The following is a 17,309-nucleotide window of genomic DNA, read 5'->3' as shown; positions in this document are numbered from 1 at the left end:
TTATTTATTTGAAAGCCAGAGTTACACAGAGAGAAAAGGGGAGGCAGAGAGAGAGAGAGAGAGGTCTTCCACCTGCTGGTTTACTCTGCAACAGGCCGGAGCTGCACCAATCCGAAGCTAGGAGCCAGGAGCTTCTTCTGGGTCTCCCACATGAGTAAAGGGGCCAAGGACTTGGGCCATCTTCCACTGCTTTCCCAGACCATAGCAGAGAGCTGAATCAGAAGTGGAGCAGCCTGGACTCAAACTAGCACCTATATGGGATTCTGGCACCACAGGCAGCGGTTTTACCCACTACGCCACAGCACCAGCCCCTGGAGGATTTCTGTGCTAGATGGACAAGGTGGCCTTGAGGTTCACGCCTATCAGGAAATTATGTGATTTTAAAAAAAAATTATTTTCCTTATTTGAGAGACAGAGAGCCTGCTAGCTCCTCATCTGTTGGTTTATTCCCCAAATGCACACAGTGGCTGGGACTGGGCTGAAGCCAGGAGTTAGGATTTCAGTCCAGGTGTTCCACACAGGTGGCAGGAAACCCATCACCTGAGCCATCACCACTGTCTCCCAGGGTCTGCATCAGCAGGAAGCTGAAGTAGGAGCTGGAGTTGGGTATTGAACCAGGACTCTGATGTGGGACACAGGCATCTTAACAGCTAGACTAAATATCTGCCCCAGATTGTGTGATTTTTAGATCTGTCTCAAGGACTAGTGATTTATGTGGGGAAAAAAATGATAAACTGATAGCATAGTAAACTGTTATTGGAATTAAGGATAGAATTTGATCTTAACCACCTAATGACCATATATGTATTTCGTGTTGATAAATTTCACTAGACTTTTGGTATCCCAGTAACGTTGTAATGAAAGGGTGATCTTTGCCGCTTCACTGTTGATCTAGATGTTTAATTTAACTGTAGCTAGTTAGTTAGGTAACAGTGGTGCCCTTTATCAGTCAAAGAAGGTCGCTTCCCCAGAGTGGAAGCTTTTCAACATCATCCTACAGTTGGCGCCGTTCCTCTTGCGATGGTCGCTAAGGATGCTAAGACACCCTTTCCTGTGGTGCAAGTCACAGAAGAGCAAATCACAGCTTTGGGATGGGAAGGCTTCTGCCACTTGTGAGTCAGTGAACAGCAGAAGCAGAGAACAGAGAGCACGAAAATGAGAAGAAAAATACGTCTTTACAGAAACCAGAAAATGTGATCAAGCACATCCAAGAAAATCATCGATTTTGAGCTGTGTGGTCTTTCTTGAGATGCACTTGCTGCCCTAACTCCTACATAGCCATCCCGCTGTTTCTTTCTTTCTTTTTGATGCCACCACTATCTTCTGTCGTAGAGCACCAAAACTACTTTGGAATCGATGAAAACCTCGGCCCGGTGGCAGTCAGCATCCGGAGAGAGAAGGTGGAAGATGCTAAGGAGAAGGAAGGATCCCAGTTCAACTATAGGGTGGCTTTCAGGACCAGTGAGGTAATGGGCTGCTTGGCATTCTTACCTGGGTGAAAGTCTAAACCACTTTTGATATTATTGCTTTCCTTTGTGTTAGGATCTCAAATGTATTTTTCTAATGTTAATAATCACAGCATTTAGCATCATTGAAAACAAGGTTGCAATATTTTATTTCAAATAAACAATTTGGAGACTTATAATGGTTGTTAAGTGGCAATGATTTTACTGCCACCTGATGTAAAGGATAACATGATAAAAATGGAAGGTTTGGAAGGCTAAGAGAGGATAAATATGCACTATACAGTCCAGGTGAGGTTTAAAAATGACTGCAACATCTAGTGGAGAAAAGCAGGCAGCCTGTAATGAAGTGAATGTTTGACTTGTGCTCTTATAAGATACTAGTACTGTCTACCCACACTTTGTTATATTGAGGGCCTAGATTATTTTCTTGCTGGTCATTTTTTTTTTAATTTATTTATTTATTTGAAAGCCAGAGTTACACAGAGAGAGGAGAGGCAGAGAGAGAGAGAGGTCCTCCATCTGATGGTTCATTCCCCAATTGGTCGCAATGGCTGGAGCTGTGCCAGTCCAAAGCCAGGAGCCAAGAGCTTTCTCCAGGTCTTCCACGTGGGTACAGGGGTCCAAGGACTTGGGCCATTTTCTACTGCTTTCCCAGGCCATAGCAGAGAGCTGCCTCAGAAGAGGAGCAGCTGGGACTAGAACCAGTGCCCATATGGGATGCCAGTGCTTCAGGCCAGGGCATTAACCCATTGCGCCACAGCGCTGGCCCTTCCTTGCTGGTCTTGAGTGAAAGTGAGATTGTTTCAAATGGCCCAGTTTGCTTAACTAAATAGATAGGCTGAGCTATATAAAAAGTTGTCTCAGTCTTACACTCAGGTTTTATTTCCTTAGTCCATTTTAATTGGACAGTTACATGTTTGTCAGATATTCCAGAATGTGTTCTCTGCTTGGCTATTTCTAGAGAAGAGAACCTATTTCTCACTTCCTGAAGCTTCCTAAGTGAATATACCCCTGTGTATCATACCTAGTGCATAAGTGTTCCAGTGGCCAAGGCACTATAAGGGATAAAGACTTCTCTCCAAGTGAAGTAGAGTACCTTAAGTTACAGATCTGTGCTGCCCAGTTCATTATCCGTTAGCCAGAGGTGACTATTCATTTAAAATGACTAAATAAAATTATTACACATTTATTTCCTCAGTCACACTAGTCACTTCTCAGGTGCCCTGTGCTTAGTGTGGTTGTGTGTTACCATGTTTGTGAAGATAGAGGACATTCTCATCATGGCTCTTAGTTTTCTCAGCTAGTGTTATGGACCATTCAGCAAATATTAGGCATCATGTGGCCACCATCACAGTTCCTGTTGTTGGGTCTCTAGCACAATCAGAGGAGTTGGGATTAGAGGCAGTTGTCTGGAATTGCAGTGCTGGGTTTTTTTTTCCTCACCCAGTGGGCTCTGAGGCCTGTGCTCCTTATGGCAGCCCTATGCTTTCGTGGCCTATTTGAGGATGTATACCAAATCATGAGCCAAAATTGGCTGATTTTCTTCTCTACCTCAAATCACCCTGCCATGGCTGCCAGTGCTACGCACAGTCAGCCTCAGAAATGGCCAGCATGGAAAATTAAATCGAAGAAGGTAAAAGAAGGAGTGGAAGAAAAGATAAAGAAAAATGGGAAAATAGGAAAAAGAAAAAGACTGGAAGAAGAGTGATTATGATTGGGCCCAAGAAGATCATGTCTGGGTCCTTCTCAGTGTCTTTCCCATTGGGGTGCAGAACATTGTAGGAATGTCCTGATTTTCAAAGCACTGCCTGCCGTGCCTTGTTGTTCTCACTCTTAGGGCTTCATCTGGTGATTTCGACCCTGCCTGATTTATTCCTAATGCCTGCACACTCTTACTGATTAAAGATGGTTTAAATGTTGATTTTATTTCTTCCTATGTAGTACTTCAGTCTCTTTACATCATTCAGAAACGAGCCTTGCATGTCTTCTTCCTTTTTTAGGCAATCAGCAATTACACTCTAACTAGGTAACCAAGAATAAGTATTAACTGAAGTCTTAATGTTTCACCACTGCAGCTTACCACCCTGAGAGGAGCAATCTTAGAAGACGCTATACCCTCTACTGCTAGGCACGGAACAGCACGAGGCCTACCGCTCAAAGAAGTTCTAGAATACGTCATTCCAGAGCTGAGCATTCAGTGCCTGCGGCAGGCTTCCAACTCACCCAAGGTCCCCGAACAGCTGCTCAAGCTTGATGAACAAGGGGTGTGTATGATGTATAAGATTATATGTTTGTATGTGAATTTATTTTATGTTTCCAAGCATTTTGGAGTTTTCCTATCCATTTCTCTTTTAAGACCATTTATTAGAACATATTCTCCAATCCACCCCCCCCCCCCATTTGCCTTTCTACTAGTTGAGAATCATGGTGCCCTGGGAGCTTAGCACACCTCCTGCTGAGTTGTTATAAAGGTTCTGATAAGTTCCAACCAGCAGGAGCACATCTGATGCCTTGATTCGTAGAAGTTGGAGATGTTTTTGTCAAGGTTTGAAAATCTCACATCTGCCTTTTCCATGAACCAACATTTATTCTCGTCCCCTGTGTGGCAGGCGTCTGCTGACAACCTGGTGTGAGCAGCATACGCTGGGAAGATTAAAAGCTAAGACCTAGTCCCTAGCTGTGGGAACAGTAAGACCAAGAGCACAATGTCCTCTGCAAGGCAGTGTCGTAAGAGATGGTGAAGAGGTGTCCTTACATTGAGTGCTGTGGGGGGCAAAGAAGGAATAATGTCCAGCCAGGCAAAACTCCGGAAGGAGGTGCCATTTTCAGTGGGCCTTTAAACTTGGATAGAGTTCCAAGAGGGAGAGAAGAGTAGTTGGCTCTTTTAGGAACTGGGACTAGTCTTGTTTCTTCATAAGAAGAAGGAGATTTGTAGGGGGAACCAATAAGTTGAGGTAGAGCAAATGGCACATTGTCTGCTAGGCTAGGGAGCTTGTAGTTGACTCAGCAGGGAACAGGGAGCCATTGAAGGTTTTCGGAATATGACATGATCAGAGCTGCGATTTAGGAAGAATATTCTGGGGAAAGGCAATTGGGCAAGCTGATGAAAACAGATACCAATGGTGATATGGAGCTTGATTATCTGATTATTACTATTGTCCAGAAGGGAATTGGTGATGGATAGGATTGGGATTGTGGCCCAGAGGAAGGGATGAGCTCTGTTTCAAATGCACAATAACTTGTAGAAAAAGCTGAAAGGTAGGGTCCCAAATTCTTTTATTTTTTATTTTAAATGAGTAAATTTACTTTTAAGTCTTTTTTTTTAAAAGGGGGAGGGGAGCAACAGATAAAATTTCCCAAGGAAAATTCTTTTGCATGTTTTAAAGGGAATTTGAAATATTTCTTGGTTGAGCCAGTAATACTGGGGTGAAGTAGAATCTTTGATAACCTTAATTGGCTGGAATTACAAAACCTTGAAATGATAATTGGCCTAACAGATTAATTCATCATTAGCCAAAGGAAGTTGGCTTTGTGAATAATCCTAGTGTCTGTCTGCCTCAAGAATAAAAGCTAGTATGTTAAAGACAATTCAGCCAAAACTCCAAACTTAAGCAGTTGGCTTCTAAAATTGTATGGCACACAGAACAAGCTTGCCATGATCTTGACTGGGAAAGCATGTGGAATGTATGAACTGTCTGTGAAACGCTTGAGAAAAACGTGGTGGAAGGATGGAGAGGATGTGTCTAGACTGGTCGGCATAACTCAGGGTTCAAGCAGGCCCAGGCTGGATGAGAATAGCATTCATTTTTGTGTTGTAGAGGAGTGGGTGGAAGGACTTCCCTCTCACACAGTAGTGTCCCTTTGTGTTTCTGAGATGTTGGTTGTCCCTTTAGAATGTATCCCTGTGCTGCACAGCAGGTGCCTGCTGAGTGAAGTGTTTGTCCCCCTGAGGCTGCTCTAGATAATTCCATAGATGGTCCACTTGCCCCTGAGGCCCTCAAGGCTGTGCATGCTGGCAACTGCCAGGCATCTGGGGATTCTCTGCAGAGGGGTGAAGTTACTGTCTCATCAGAGTGAAGCATGCATTTGAGACATCTGTGAGCTGAATAGATCCAGAAGCTGTGCATCTGAAGTACTTTTAGTGAACACCTATTTATAGTCTGATATCAAAGAATTAATTTTGAAAATTGGGTTCTGCTTTTAAACAAAACAGTATTTAATAGTTCTAGTTGTGTTTGATGTGCTTTTTCTTTAGATTTTATAATTGATTGTGATATATTTTCTTGAAATTATGTTCAAACCTAAGTACAGTATGAAACATTTTATCCCTAACACTTAATAATATCTCATTCTTGTAATATGTGAAAAAAGAAAGATACAGTTTACTTCACTTCTAAAGTGATTGAATGGCTTTATTTTAACTTCCAAGTTTCTAAAGAATTCTTATAAGTTGCCACTAAAAATGTTTAAAAAATTGTTTCTAAGTGGTTGACTCTATTTCAGGTGGTGTTGTTCTTGTTGGTTTTCCTAATGGTACTAGAGCCAGAGTCTGGCAGCTATCACGGCACCCCTGGGGACTTGGAAGCCGGTGTGAGCCACAGCCTGATTCCCATGAGTCTAGGGACTTTTTGGGTGGAAACACAAATCCTGTTCACAGTTGGGATCTAGACACAGGCTAGTTTTTTCTGAGGCTGGAAGGAGACAAGTATGAATTTGATAACCCATGAGTCAACAAAGGGATCACATATGGGATACTAAGTATTTGACCTTTTCCTGAATAAGAGTTCACAAGATAAATAGACAAACAGATAAACACACACACACACACACACATATATATATATATATATATATAGAGAGAGAGAGAGAGAGAGAGAGAGAGATGAAGTCCATGAGCCTGGCAGAATTAGAGAAACTGGCCCACTGCAGTGAGGGCTTTTCTTAACCAGCATGAGAAAACAGTGCCCAAACCCTGTTGCTCTGAACAGCTCTGCTCCAGGCCTTTCCCCACAAAGAGCTGGATGCTAGAAGAGGAAGGGGTTTCCTAATGGAGGCAACAGGGCAGACTGGGGCAGGCAGGGGCCTTGGTGGCAATAATAGTACTCAGGTGAGATGGCACTGGTGTTTCTGTGAATTGAGCAGCAGGTAAAGGAACAGGGAGGGCATGGGCCAACAAGGACAGCAGCCACCAGGACAGAGTGGGTTCCAGAGTGGGGCTCATAAATGGTGATCTCTTTCGGGTACAGGGGAAACAGCAGGCATCAGAATGCAGAAGTATTGCAGTTCTGCGTGTGAGCCCAAAGATTTGACAGTACTAACGGGGGACTCATTAAAGCAAGGTCTGAATAACTGGAGAGCTGAAATCCTGTTCTAATAGTGAAAGAAAAACCACACTGATAGGCGGATGTGAAGCATTATGTAAGATAAGGGTGGAAAGCAATCAGTCATTCTGAGGCCATATCATAGACTTAGTTTTGATTCCAACAATCACGGACCACCAACATCTGGGTAATAGTTGACAATCATGTTTCCCTGATGCTGGATCTTGAAGTGTGTCCCAAGTCACTCAGGAGTGAGTAATATTTATTATGAAATAATATTAGGGTCTTTATTTTTTTAGGATGATGATCAGTTTGCAGTTTGGGTAATTGAGGTGATCAGAAAAACATTTATTCCTTTGTCTCTGGATGAATTTAAATTTTTTTATTGACACTACTAAAGAACTAATTCAATAAAATTCATGCACCAGAATCAAGTCTCGTGTGCACACCATGTCATAATCACGCACTTAAGGTAGGACTCATTACCTTACAGTGTGTGATTGGGGAGCTCATGGTTCTGACGGGGGCCTGAGGCACATGCCTTTTCTGTAGTGCATGGCATCCATCAGTCCTCCTTCAGGTAGCTGATTATAAACAGGTGATGCTTCCTTTTATATTTTCCCATAGCACTTAATCAGATGGATGTTTCCTGCATTCTGCTGAGGTCACCCCACAGGTGTCTCCTGCTAGCCTCACATTGTGTGTTGTCATTAGATGATAATACAGATGAGACTGCTTTCATCACTTTGCTGCTCAAGGGAAATGAGTATCATTTTGCCTTATTTTACTGCTATAGTCAGCTATGAATTTTGATTAAAGGCTCTTTTTTACAGCTCAGTACTAAAAATGAACAGTGCTATGGATTGATGTCTTTAGGGAATCAGTGGTGTCTGATAATGGGTCAGTCTCTGAGGTTCAGATTGCTGGTAGTAAGATTAAGAGCTGTGATTGCCTGAGTGAGAAGTAGTTCCTCTTTGGGGAAATAAGAGAGCTATAAAAATGGATCCCATTTCTCCCTGGCCTTGGGAAATTCTGTGGCTTCCAGCATGACATTGACTGAGAGAGAGGATTATAGCGGGAACTCTTCAGTTGCTATTAAAATTCTTTATGGTATATTGTATAATTAGCAGATGTCTTCCTTTTCAAGATAATAAAAACGTAAGAAATAACTACTTGTTTAACTGAAGTTACTTTTAGGGACATAAAATATTTTTTTCTTTTTATCCACTTATATCACAACTTCCATTGGGATTCTTTCCATACCAGATTTTAATTTGATTTGATTTTCTTTCTTACAGTGTTACATATTTCCATAAATATTCAAATTAAAGAAGGAAAATTCATTAGACATCAGAGAGGAAAACCTTTAAATATCATGATCACTTTCTTTCCAACTCCAAAGGTAGTACTGATTACTCTGTGGAGTATGTAGGATCAATATTTACTGTTGTATTTTTAAGTAGAGGCTTAAACCTTACTGCCTGTCCTTTTTGGAAATCTGCCAAGTCCCACATGGCAATGACCATACCTTTTCCTTCTTAGGATTTCTGATGTTTCCCAAGTTGTATCTTGGGTTCTGGGTTTGGGGTATATTTAGCATTGTGTACAAGGATAGATGTACAAAAGTACAAACATTTGCTTATGGGAATTGTTATGGTGTGCTTTTATGAGAACAGACCTCCAAGCTTGTATAGTTTTAATTTTACTGGAAGTTGGCTTGTCTGATAGACTTTGCCGAGTAATTACATTTCTCCCTCAATTTCAGCTGAGCTTTCAGCACAAGATTGGGATCCTTTATTGCAAAGCGGGCCAGAGCACAGAGGAAGAGATGTATAACAATGAGACAGCAGGACCAGCTTTTGAAGAATTCCTTGATCTTCTGGGCCAGCGAGTACGGCTGAAAGGATTCAGTAAATATCGAGCTCAGCTAGACAATAAAAGTAAGCTTCATGTTTGTGTGTACACCAGTTGAATTCCCTCCAGGTTGGCATACTGCAGAAACCTAAGCAACGGATCATGTGCTCTCCTGTTCTTGACCCCAGAAAGGGCCCAGCAAGCTTATTTGGGATCGAATTTAGATTTTCTCAGATGAGCAAAGGAAGCACATTTCTCAAGAGGTATGTGCTTCACATCATAAGCTCCAAAGGTCAATTCTTTTTCCTTTGTAACATTGCCAGAGAGATTCCCCAGTGTTTCGTGAGGACTCTTTTAATATTTTCTTCTTGCTTTTAACCTAACCTTTTCTATTATACCCTTGTTTCAAAATACCAAGGACAAGCACTGCATTCATTTTGAAGAGACAAAAAATTAACACATTCATTCATGCCATGTTTGGGGGCTTATTTTGTTCATGTTTGGAAGTTAGCTGGGGAGTTGGAACAGTGATTTAGAAATTGATTCATCCTGTTATTTTGGCGTGTCTGTTGGACCCCCTTGAGTGGGACATACCAGCACCTGGGTGCCAGGTTGAGCAATTTTAAACACAAGTTTTATACCCTCCTAGAATATGTATATGTCCCCATTATCTCCATTTAGATAATCATATTCTTCCGAGTTTTCATGAATTACATGTATTTTATCTTTGTGTTTATGCTGCTATTTAATTGCTCTCAGTAACTAAACTATCATGCAGAATTTTAGATATTTTGGAGATTTCTGCCTATTAGCAAACAATTAAATGATTACTCACTCAATAAAAAGAGATGAGAAGATGATTATAAACCTGGAAGATCTGAGATATCATCTGGTCCACTCCTGGTAGTGGTGGGAGTTTTCTGTATAGGAGCCTCAAGGTATGGCAGAGCCTAGATTGGAATTGGGTGACTTAATGTCCCATGTGTCTCCAGGCCCTGGCCCCACCATCTACCCACCTTGGACCCATCATTGATACTCCCTCTAGATGAAGGAGATGCCTATGGTCAGTTCTGTTTTTACATCTGTTTTTGAGAGTTACAGGATATATCATAAGACCTGGTGACAGGGTTAACTGATGCCACGAGCCCTTGTGTCCACCACACATACCAGGGCTAGAATTTGACATCTACACTGAATGTGTATTGCTCGTGCCTCAGGTATGCAAAAATAGGAAATAATTCATGAGACCTACAACATGAATTTCGAGGAGGGGCAGTGAGACTTTTTCTGATTTCTCTCATTTTTTCCTCTTCAAACTTCCCTTCCCTGCAAACCCCATTCAGCTGCTAGAGCTGCTGCTGTGTTGCTCTTCGGGATCTGCTTCCAGAAAAGCCACTGCTGGCAAGAGCTCTTGTTACTGAGGCTGTGTCCTCTCTCTTCAGTGAGCGGGGTTAAGCATTTCAAAAATGTCTGATACAACATAGATAATCCAGGTATCCCCCTACATATAGAATTGGCATCAGCTTTGAATTTTTCTGACCCAGAAGATGTCCTTGATATATCACAGATATAGTACTAAGCACCTTAGCTTACAGAGATGAGAACATAAGAACTAGATTTTAATATATTCATTCTAGTAGTCAACGGATCTTTAATTTTATGAGCAAGGAATGCTGTGAAATGCAAAAAAGCCAGACATTCCTCTAATAGAATGAAGTGTCATGGAATGATCGGATTCAAATATTGACATTTATACAATGAACAAATAAAATCTTCCTTGAAAAATTCAGAATTAGGTTCTGCTGTTAGACTCTGTCTGCCCATAGGGCACTCAACTCTGACCTCAAGTTCCTCATAAGGAACGCTTAGGGTGTTGGACTAGAGTATCTGGGCTGCCCCTTCCAGCTCTAAATTGTGTTATTTCTCTCTTGAGTACAAAATTAAATGCAGTGGATTTGAGTTGCTAATCTGTTATGCTAACCAGAGCAGAGCTCTGGCCAAAGCACCTTTATTGATAGGTTTAGATGCAGAGAATGATAAAACTGATGGCCATATCACCTGGAATAGACATATTTAGAGCAAAACTCTGAATAAGTCTTTTCCATTACCCTTCTTCATTACCATGCTGGTGTTTGAGGTAAAAACTTTGAGAATATTTAATTCTAGAAATTCGTCTTTTAGTACTGACTGGATTAGACAGATTATGACCAATGCTTTTAAAAGTGATATCCTTCCCCAAATGTATTGTTTCTTCTTTCCTTGCAATTTCCCGAGTCTGAAACCTAATATCTTACAGCATTTTTCTTACTGCATTTTAACTACCTTTATATCAAGAGTATTGTGATGAATGGGTTGGGAGATAGCATCATCCAGCCTGGAGTTTTGTTATCAGTCAGTTCTTCATTAAAGGAGCTTTCATCTTTTGGAAGCTTGCTTATTTACAAAGTTATAGTCACCCAAGCATCTAAGCTAAGATAACTAAAATTGAATGTTACTTTCTAAGAAATCCTGTGAAATTTTTTAAAAAATACATACTTCATGAATAACTCAAAGGAAAAAATATATTTGGGGGCTGGTTCATATATAGTATATTAGATGAATATGCTCTCTTCATCTACAAGTTAATTTATCAATTTCTATATGTAGACACCTAGTACTCAGCTTCTTCATGAAATGGCCTTCTGTGAATGGCGTTTAAGAGCATCTAAGAACTATGTACTATCATCTTAGAGACTCTTCAGGGCTGTCTTTGAATCTGATATAAATATTGAGAAGAAAGACATGCTATAGGATTCAGAAAAAAATAACGAAGTCCATAGGTTAAATACTTTTAATGTTTTTAAAGTAAAAATGTTTTATCTTTGGATTAAAAAAAAGACTAACAGAAGATGATAACTTAAATGTTTCACTAATAAATACAGTAGAATAAATGGTGTTTACTAGCATAGTTCCTTGTTTAAAAAGTAGAAAAAATAAATTGTCTATAGATCAAGAACTGAGAAAGGCATTTATTAACTCCATTAATGTATTACTTTCTGTATAAATTTTTGTCTACATTTATCCATATGCATAGTGGTTCACAAGTTTATTCCAAAATTACTACTTAAATATTTTGTATCACTGAGTTGGCTAAAGTGTCTGAAACTCTCAAGCTAAGGCCATCTCATTGATAATACAGCTAGATTTTGAATTTGCAGAGAATCACTCTGCTTTTCAGAAGATGAATAACTATGATTAACAAACAGTTTTTGTTAATATATGTGTCAGTGTATAAAGCTGTCAGATCCCATTCTTCTCCTTATTCTTAATTCTCATGACATATCACCAATTCTTTTTCTGGTGAAAGAAGGAAAATACTAAATTCTTAAAAGAACATTTTTTGGGGGTGGTACTGTGGCACAGCTGGTAAAAGCTGCTGCCTGCATCCCATATGGATGCCAGTTCGAGTCCCAGGTGCTCCGCTTCTGATCTAGCTCTCTGCTTTGGCCTGGGAAGGCAGTGGAGGATGGCCTGGGTCCTTGGGCCCCTGCACCCGCATGTGAACCACTGAAGAAGCTCCTGGCTCCTGGCTTCAGATTGGCCCAGCTCCGGCTGTTTTAGCCATTTGGGGAGTGAGCCCGTGTATAGAAGACCTCTCTTTCAGTCTCTCTCACTCTCTGCCTCTGCCTGTTTGTAACTCTGCCTTTCAAATAAAATAAATAAGTGTTTAAAAAAAAAGAACATTTTTTTTTGGTTCTCATTTCCATATTCAGTCAACCCTGTTTTGTTTTTCTGGGTTCCGGAAGATCAGGTACCCAAAAATAAGTAAGAATTAACTATAAACTCACACATAATAGGAAGCAGCCAGGCAGTCTGCCAGTTAGTCACATCCTTCAGGTAATTGCTTCTAGACCTACCCCGCTCTGTCGCCTGTTGTGTTCCCATGCCCCTTGGCAAGAGCACCTTGCCTTCAGTGGGTCATCTAAATCTGTACCAGGAGGGTGAGAACAGAGAAGAAAAGAGAGCAAACATTGCATTCCATAGAATGTATGTGGGGGAGAGCAGATAAGAGAAAATGAGGCGCCCAGGCCCAGTCCTGGGCTGTTAAGTGGTAAGCAGTGTGGATGGTGAGAGCAATAGAGGAGCATCCAGGTGCTGGTAGTTCATTGCTGGAATATGAGTTTTGTAAAAATACCCTTCTAAGTGTTAAAGCTTGATTTTTCTTTGTGGTTGCCTAACTTTGTATTTTGTGATGAATCTATTTTCAGCTGATTCCACAGGAACTCACTCTCTGTACACCACATACAAAGACTATGAACTCATGTTCCATGTGTCTACCCTGCTTCCCTATATGCCCAACAACAGACAGCAGGTAAGCCCCTCGGCCTCTCCTTTTTATAGTAAGGTCAGCACATGGAGGATATTGATGCAGTTCAATTTTTGGAAAGAATTAGCAATTTTGTGTTGGTTAGTGCTAATCTTCAACTCTTCTGTGATTTGAAAATATTTGAGTTTTAAAAGTATTATTACACTTTTTCCTTATAAAACATAGATACTCTTCTACACTCACTTTTACTAATTACTAGATGAAATCTTTTTTAAAATATTTTTTAATTTATTTTTTATTTAGTAAATATAAATTTTCAAAGTACAGTTAATGGATTACAATGCCCCCCCATAATTTCCCTCCCACTCACACCCCTCCTATCTCCCGCTCCCTCTCCCATTCCATTCACATCAAGATTCATTTTCAATTATCTTTATATACAGAAGATCAATTCAGTAAAGTATATTAAGTAAAGATTTCAACTAGATGAAATCTTAAAACAGTGTCAACTCCTGTTAATTACAAAAAGGCTAACTATGTTGACCTGATAACTTCCTGCGTTAAGTAAATAACTTATTTTTAGAAAATAACTATTTACCCTTGTGACTGGTGCTATTTTCAACTATTTTCCATATTCAGTTTTCATCATTTTAGTTGGACTTATTGACCAAAATTTAATGACCACTTTAGAGAAAATAAAAATATATCATGCTTTGGGTCATCACTTACTAAGAATTAAGACTCTTAGAAAATCTGAATGAGACATAAAACATCATAAAATGGTTTACCTCACTTTTTGGTATAACTGTGAAATGCATTGAACAAATTCTTTGGCAGTGATTCTTACAGTGATTGTGACTTTTTTTCTTGTGCTGGGAATATTTGAAATGCTGTGTCTACTCTGTGATCTTGAGAGGAATTTGAGGATTGTTTGGGATGGAAAGTTGTCTGTGATGGAGAGTGGTTGAGAGGATCTGTAGGGCAGAGAAAGCTCCACTGCACATATTGTTTGGAATTGTTGGGGCCCTACCTGTAGTACTAGAGCTAAAGACCAAGAACATGGACTGCTTGAGTTTCTGAAGATTGTTTACAGCGAGTTGGTCACATATGAGCGTCTTCAAACTGATCGTAGCATGATTAGTTAGGGATCCGATTGTGTTAAATCTACAGTCAGAACCAAGTTTGTTTTTATGCCTAGGAAAGTCAGTTCTGACGTCACTGAACTGCTGCTGCTTTGCTCTCAATATATTGAAACACTGAGGATTACATAGGGGTTACTGTGTAGGTACTGGTCAAATGATTGAAGCATAATTATTTCGAAGGATGTTTTTAAATTCTGCATTTTTTCCAAAGAAGAAACGAAACTACCTACCTCTCTTTCATCATCACTAGTTGTCAGAAGCACCAAAGTAAAAAAACAGGCTTCTTACATTAGGGACAACAGTTCCTCTTTTCATTTCTCTTCTCATCATAATGGCCAGCTGGATTTTCTGGTCATTTTGTATCTAATATTTACCTTAATCCTTTATCCTCCCCGAATTTTCCATAACATTCTCTTAAGTAATCATCATTTTTCCCACCACCTTCAGAAAATCTATCTCTAGTTTCCCTATCTGTATATTTCCATAAAATGGACTTACAGTCATTCCATCACAGATATGTATTTATGGATGTTTTAACCTAAAGAATTTTTAGCTCTTAAAAAATGTATTTGGAATAATGCCAGACTGATTCACTGGGTATTAAGAAGCTTAATTTAGCCCAGTGCAGTTGTCCAGCAGATCCTTGTGAATCATTCAGTAATTACATTCTGTGGGAGTCCTTGCTCAGAAAACTGATAGGGCTTACTCAGGCCAAGAAAATCTGTCAGTACTTTAGCAGAAATAGAGTCAGTGACTTCTGACCCCAGCCATCGAGTATTCAAACCACAAAGCCCTTCCAGTTCCCTAATTACTTGAGTCATTGGACTCCAAAGTGAATTGGCCGCAGCGTTTCACAGGTGGCACTCTCAGAGCGGTCCTTGCTGTCAGCAGAGCCCGCAGCTGGCCTTCCCGTCCTCTTTCACTGTGTGTACTTTGAGTCTGTGGGCTTTGGAATTCCCTGTCCCTGACTTTATTTCACTGGAGCTTTCCTAAAAGGTGTACATATAAAATACTGGAGATCCGGGAAGTGAAAGTGTAGATGTGTGTGCAGGGTAAGGGTAAATGATTCTGTTTTAAACTTGTAACCTGGGGCTGGCGCTGTGGCATAGTGGGTAAAGCTGCCTCCTGTAGTGCCAGCATCCCATATGGGCGCCAGTTCGAGTTCTGGCTGCTCTGCTTCCAATCCAGCTCTCTGCCATGGCCTGGGAAAGCAGTAGAGGATGGCCCAAGTCCTTGGGCCCCTGTACCAAGGTGGGAGACCCAGAAGAAGTTCCTAGCTCCTGGCTTTGGATCAGCTCAGCTCTGGCCATTGCAGCCATCTAGTAAGTGAACCAGTGGATGGAAGACCTCTCTCTGCCTCTTATTCTCTGTAACTCTGCCTTTCAAATAGGTAAATAAAATTTGAAAAAATAAAATAAAATAAAAATAAGCTTGTAACCAGAGAGTAGGAGAAAAATCTCTGAAAGCTGAGACTATGTATTATGATCTCTGTACCCTAAAGGCCTATAGAATTAACATTTTTTGCTTCTAATGGCATTACATCAATGAGTTAGAGGTGCAAAACAGTAAAAACCATTTGTTTTGTGTTTTTAATTGTACTTACTATATATGGAACAGGGATAAGTCTTAATTGTACTTACTATATATGGAACAGGTATGATCCAGTTTGTGATTTGTTGAGCACTCAATATACCAAACATATAGGCAAGTAAGCAGAAGGTGAAGAAGACGACTGTGGGGTGTGAAGTCAAAATCAGCAGACTTGCCATCTAAGCCTGTCTCGCCAGTCCCTCGCCTTGTGGCCTTGATTCAAGTTCTTAGTCTTTCAAGAAATGTGATAATAATATAATAGGGCATGGTCTGTACGGCCACAGTAGCTGCTGGGAGCCTATAGTGAGAAGGATTCTAGGGTAGCACCCAGTCCCAGAGGGAAGGAACGCTGTACTGGAGAGGTGCCTTCTGTGACTTACTTTCCTTCATGTCTGAAGGTGCAGGGGACTGTACCTGTTTCCTTACCTGAGATAACCCCGTGCCACCTGTGGCAATATCCAGAACTTGACAGGCAGTCAGTCACCATTAGTTAAAGAATTAGTGAAGCTTTCTTAAGTAGTGGTATATGAGAATTAGATTAACACCTAAAAGAGTGTCAAGCACACAGTGTACCTACTATGGTTACTAGTTTATAATTCATTACATATAAAGCACTAGTGTTTTGGATGATCTATTATGAAAGACTAAGACCAGAATGATTAAGAAAGTAAGGGACTGAATTTACAAATAATTTCAGAATATTATTTGTATTTTGAAATGTAATAAAACATTTTGCTGGTCACAAGTTATCAGAATATGCTGTTTGTCTATAAATGAAGCCATTTGGATGTATGCTTCCCAGATTTGTTGTGATTGTACTCTTTCTGTTTCTCTCACCGCCCCACCCATGCCCACAAATTCTGTTAATACCAAGAGCAGAAATATCTGAAATGAGCAGCTGGGCTCATGAATGCAGTGTGAGGAGGCAGAATTTGGTGAAGTTAACTGATATGTTCGTGAGTTGTGCCTGTAACGTTGGCCTCCTTAGTACCAAGGTGTTTGTGACTATTCAACTGGTCCAGACTCATCCAAATCAGATCCAATTTCTTGTGTTCATTCTTGTAAATCAAGTTGAAAGCTAATCCCAAGATGTATTAAGTCATTAGAGAGGTCACCAGGGTTGCAGAAGAATTTAATCTTTGGAGTATCTCTGACTGTGCAAGAAAATCTAGCCAGACTGAGGGAATGCTAAGAAATCCTGCTGTTGGAATATTTGCTGTTTTCATATGTGAAGCCCTGCAGCTCTCTCTGGTCACATGGGGCAGTCCGTTTACTTTTCCCCAGGCTGGTTTTCCCTGAAGAAATCCTGATTCAGCCATCATATGATGTCATCAATGGAAAGAATTTTACCCATTAGCTTTAAACTTCACTTTGGCATAGCTGCTTTCTTTTCATCAAATGTAAGAAACAGATATGGGCCTTTTTCTTTCTAAGTGCCTGCGTGAAGTTCATGCAGTTCTAGTTGGGAGGAGTATTAAACCCCATGGAGGCACCTAAGGAGTAAGACCATACCCCTAGGTTTCTGAGATTACATGTGAAGGATACTGGTCTCATTCTAAGAATGGACTTGTCACCATAGAAGTAGGACTTTTGTCTACATTAATATGTTAGATTCCTAGCCCCTGCCTTA

At 40.5% G+C, this 17,309-nt stretch overlaps 1 protein-coding gene across 14 annotated transcripts in view; it reads left to right on the top strand.

Moving 5' to 3' along the window:
* Positions 1-17,309, top strand: part of SIPA1L2 (signal induced proliferation associated 1 like 2) — a 231,310-nt gene that overhangs the window by 132,997 nt on the left and 81,004 nt on the right. For all 14 annotated transcript variants that reach the window (XM_070055530.2, XM_051821459.3, XM_070055529.2 and 11 more), the window contains 4 exons: positions 1,333-1,466; positions 3,542-3,730; positions 8,553-8,727; positions 12,889-12,992. In XM_070055530.2, coding sequence (XP_069911631.1) covers positions 1,333-1,466; positions 3,542-3,730; positions 8,553-8,727; positions 12,889-12,992 — 602 coding nt within the window. The remainder of the gene's footprint in view (positions 1-1,332; positions 1,467-3,541; positions 3,731-8,552; positions 8,728-12,888; positions 12,993-17,309) is intronic.

The sequence above is a fragment of the Oryctolagus cuniculus genome, chromosome 13 (genome assembly GCF_051225735.1).
Source record: "Oryctolagus cuniculus isolate XC-2025 breed Fujian yellow rabbit chromosome 13, ASM5122573v1, whole genome shotgun sequence".
NCBI lineage: Eukaryota > Metazoa > Chordata > Mammalia > Lagomorpha > Leporidae > Oryctolagus > Oryctolagus cuniculus.
Note: the sequence above shows the minus strand (reverse complement) of the source record. Positions and strands in the feature narration are given on the sequence as shown.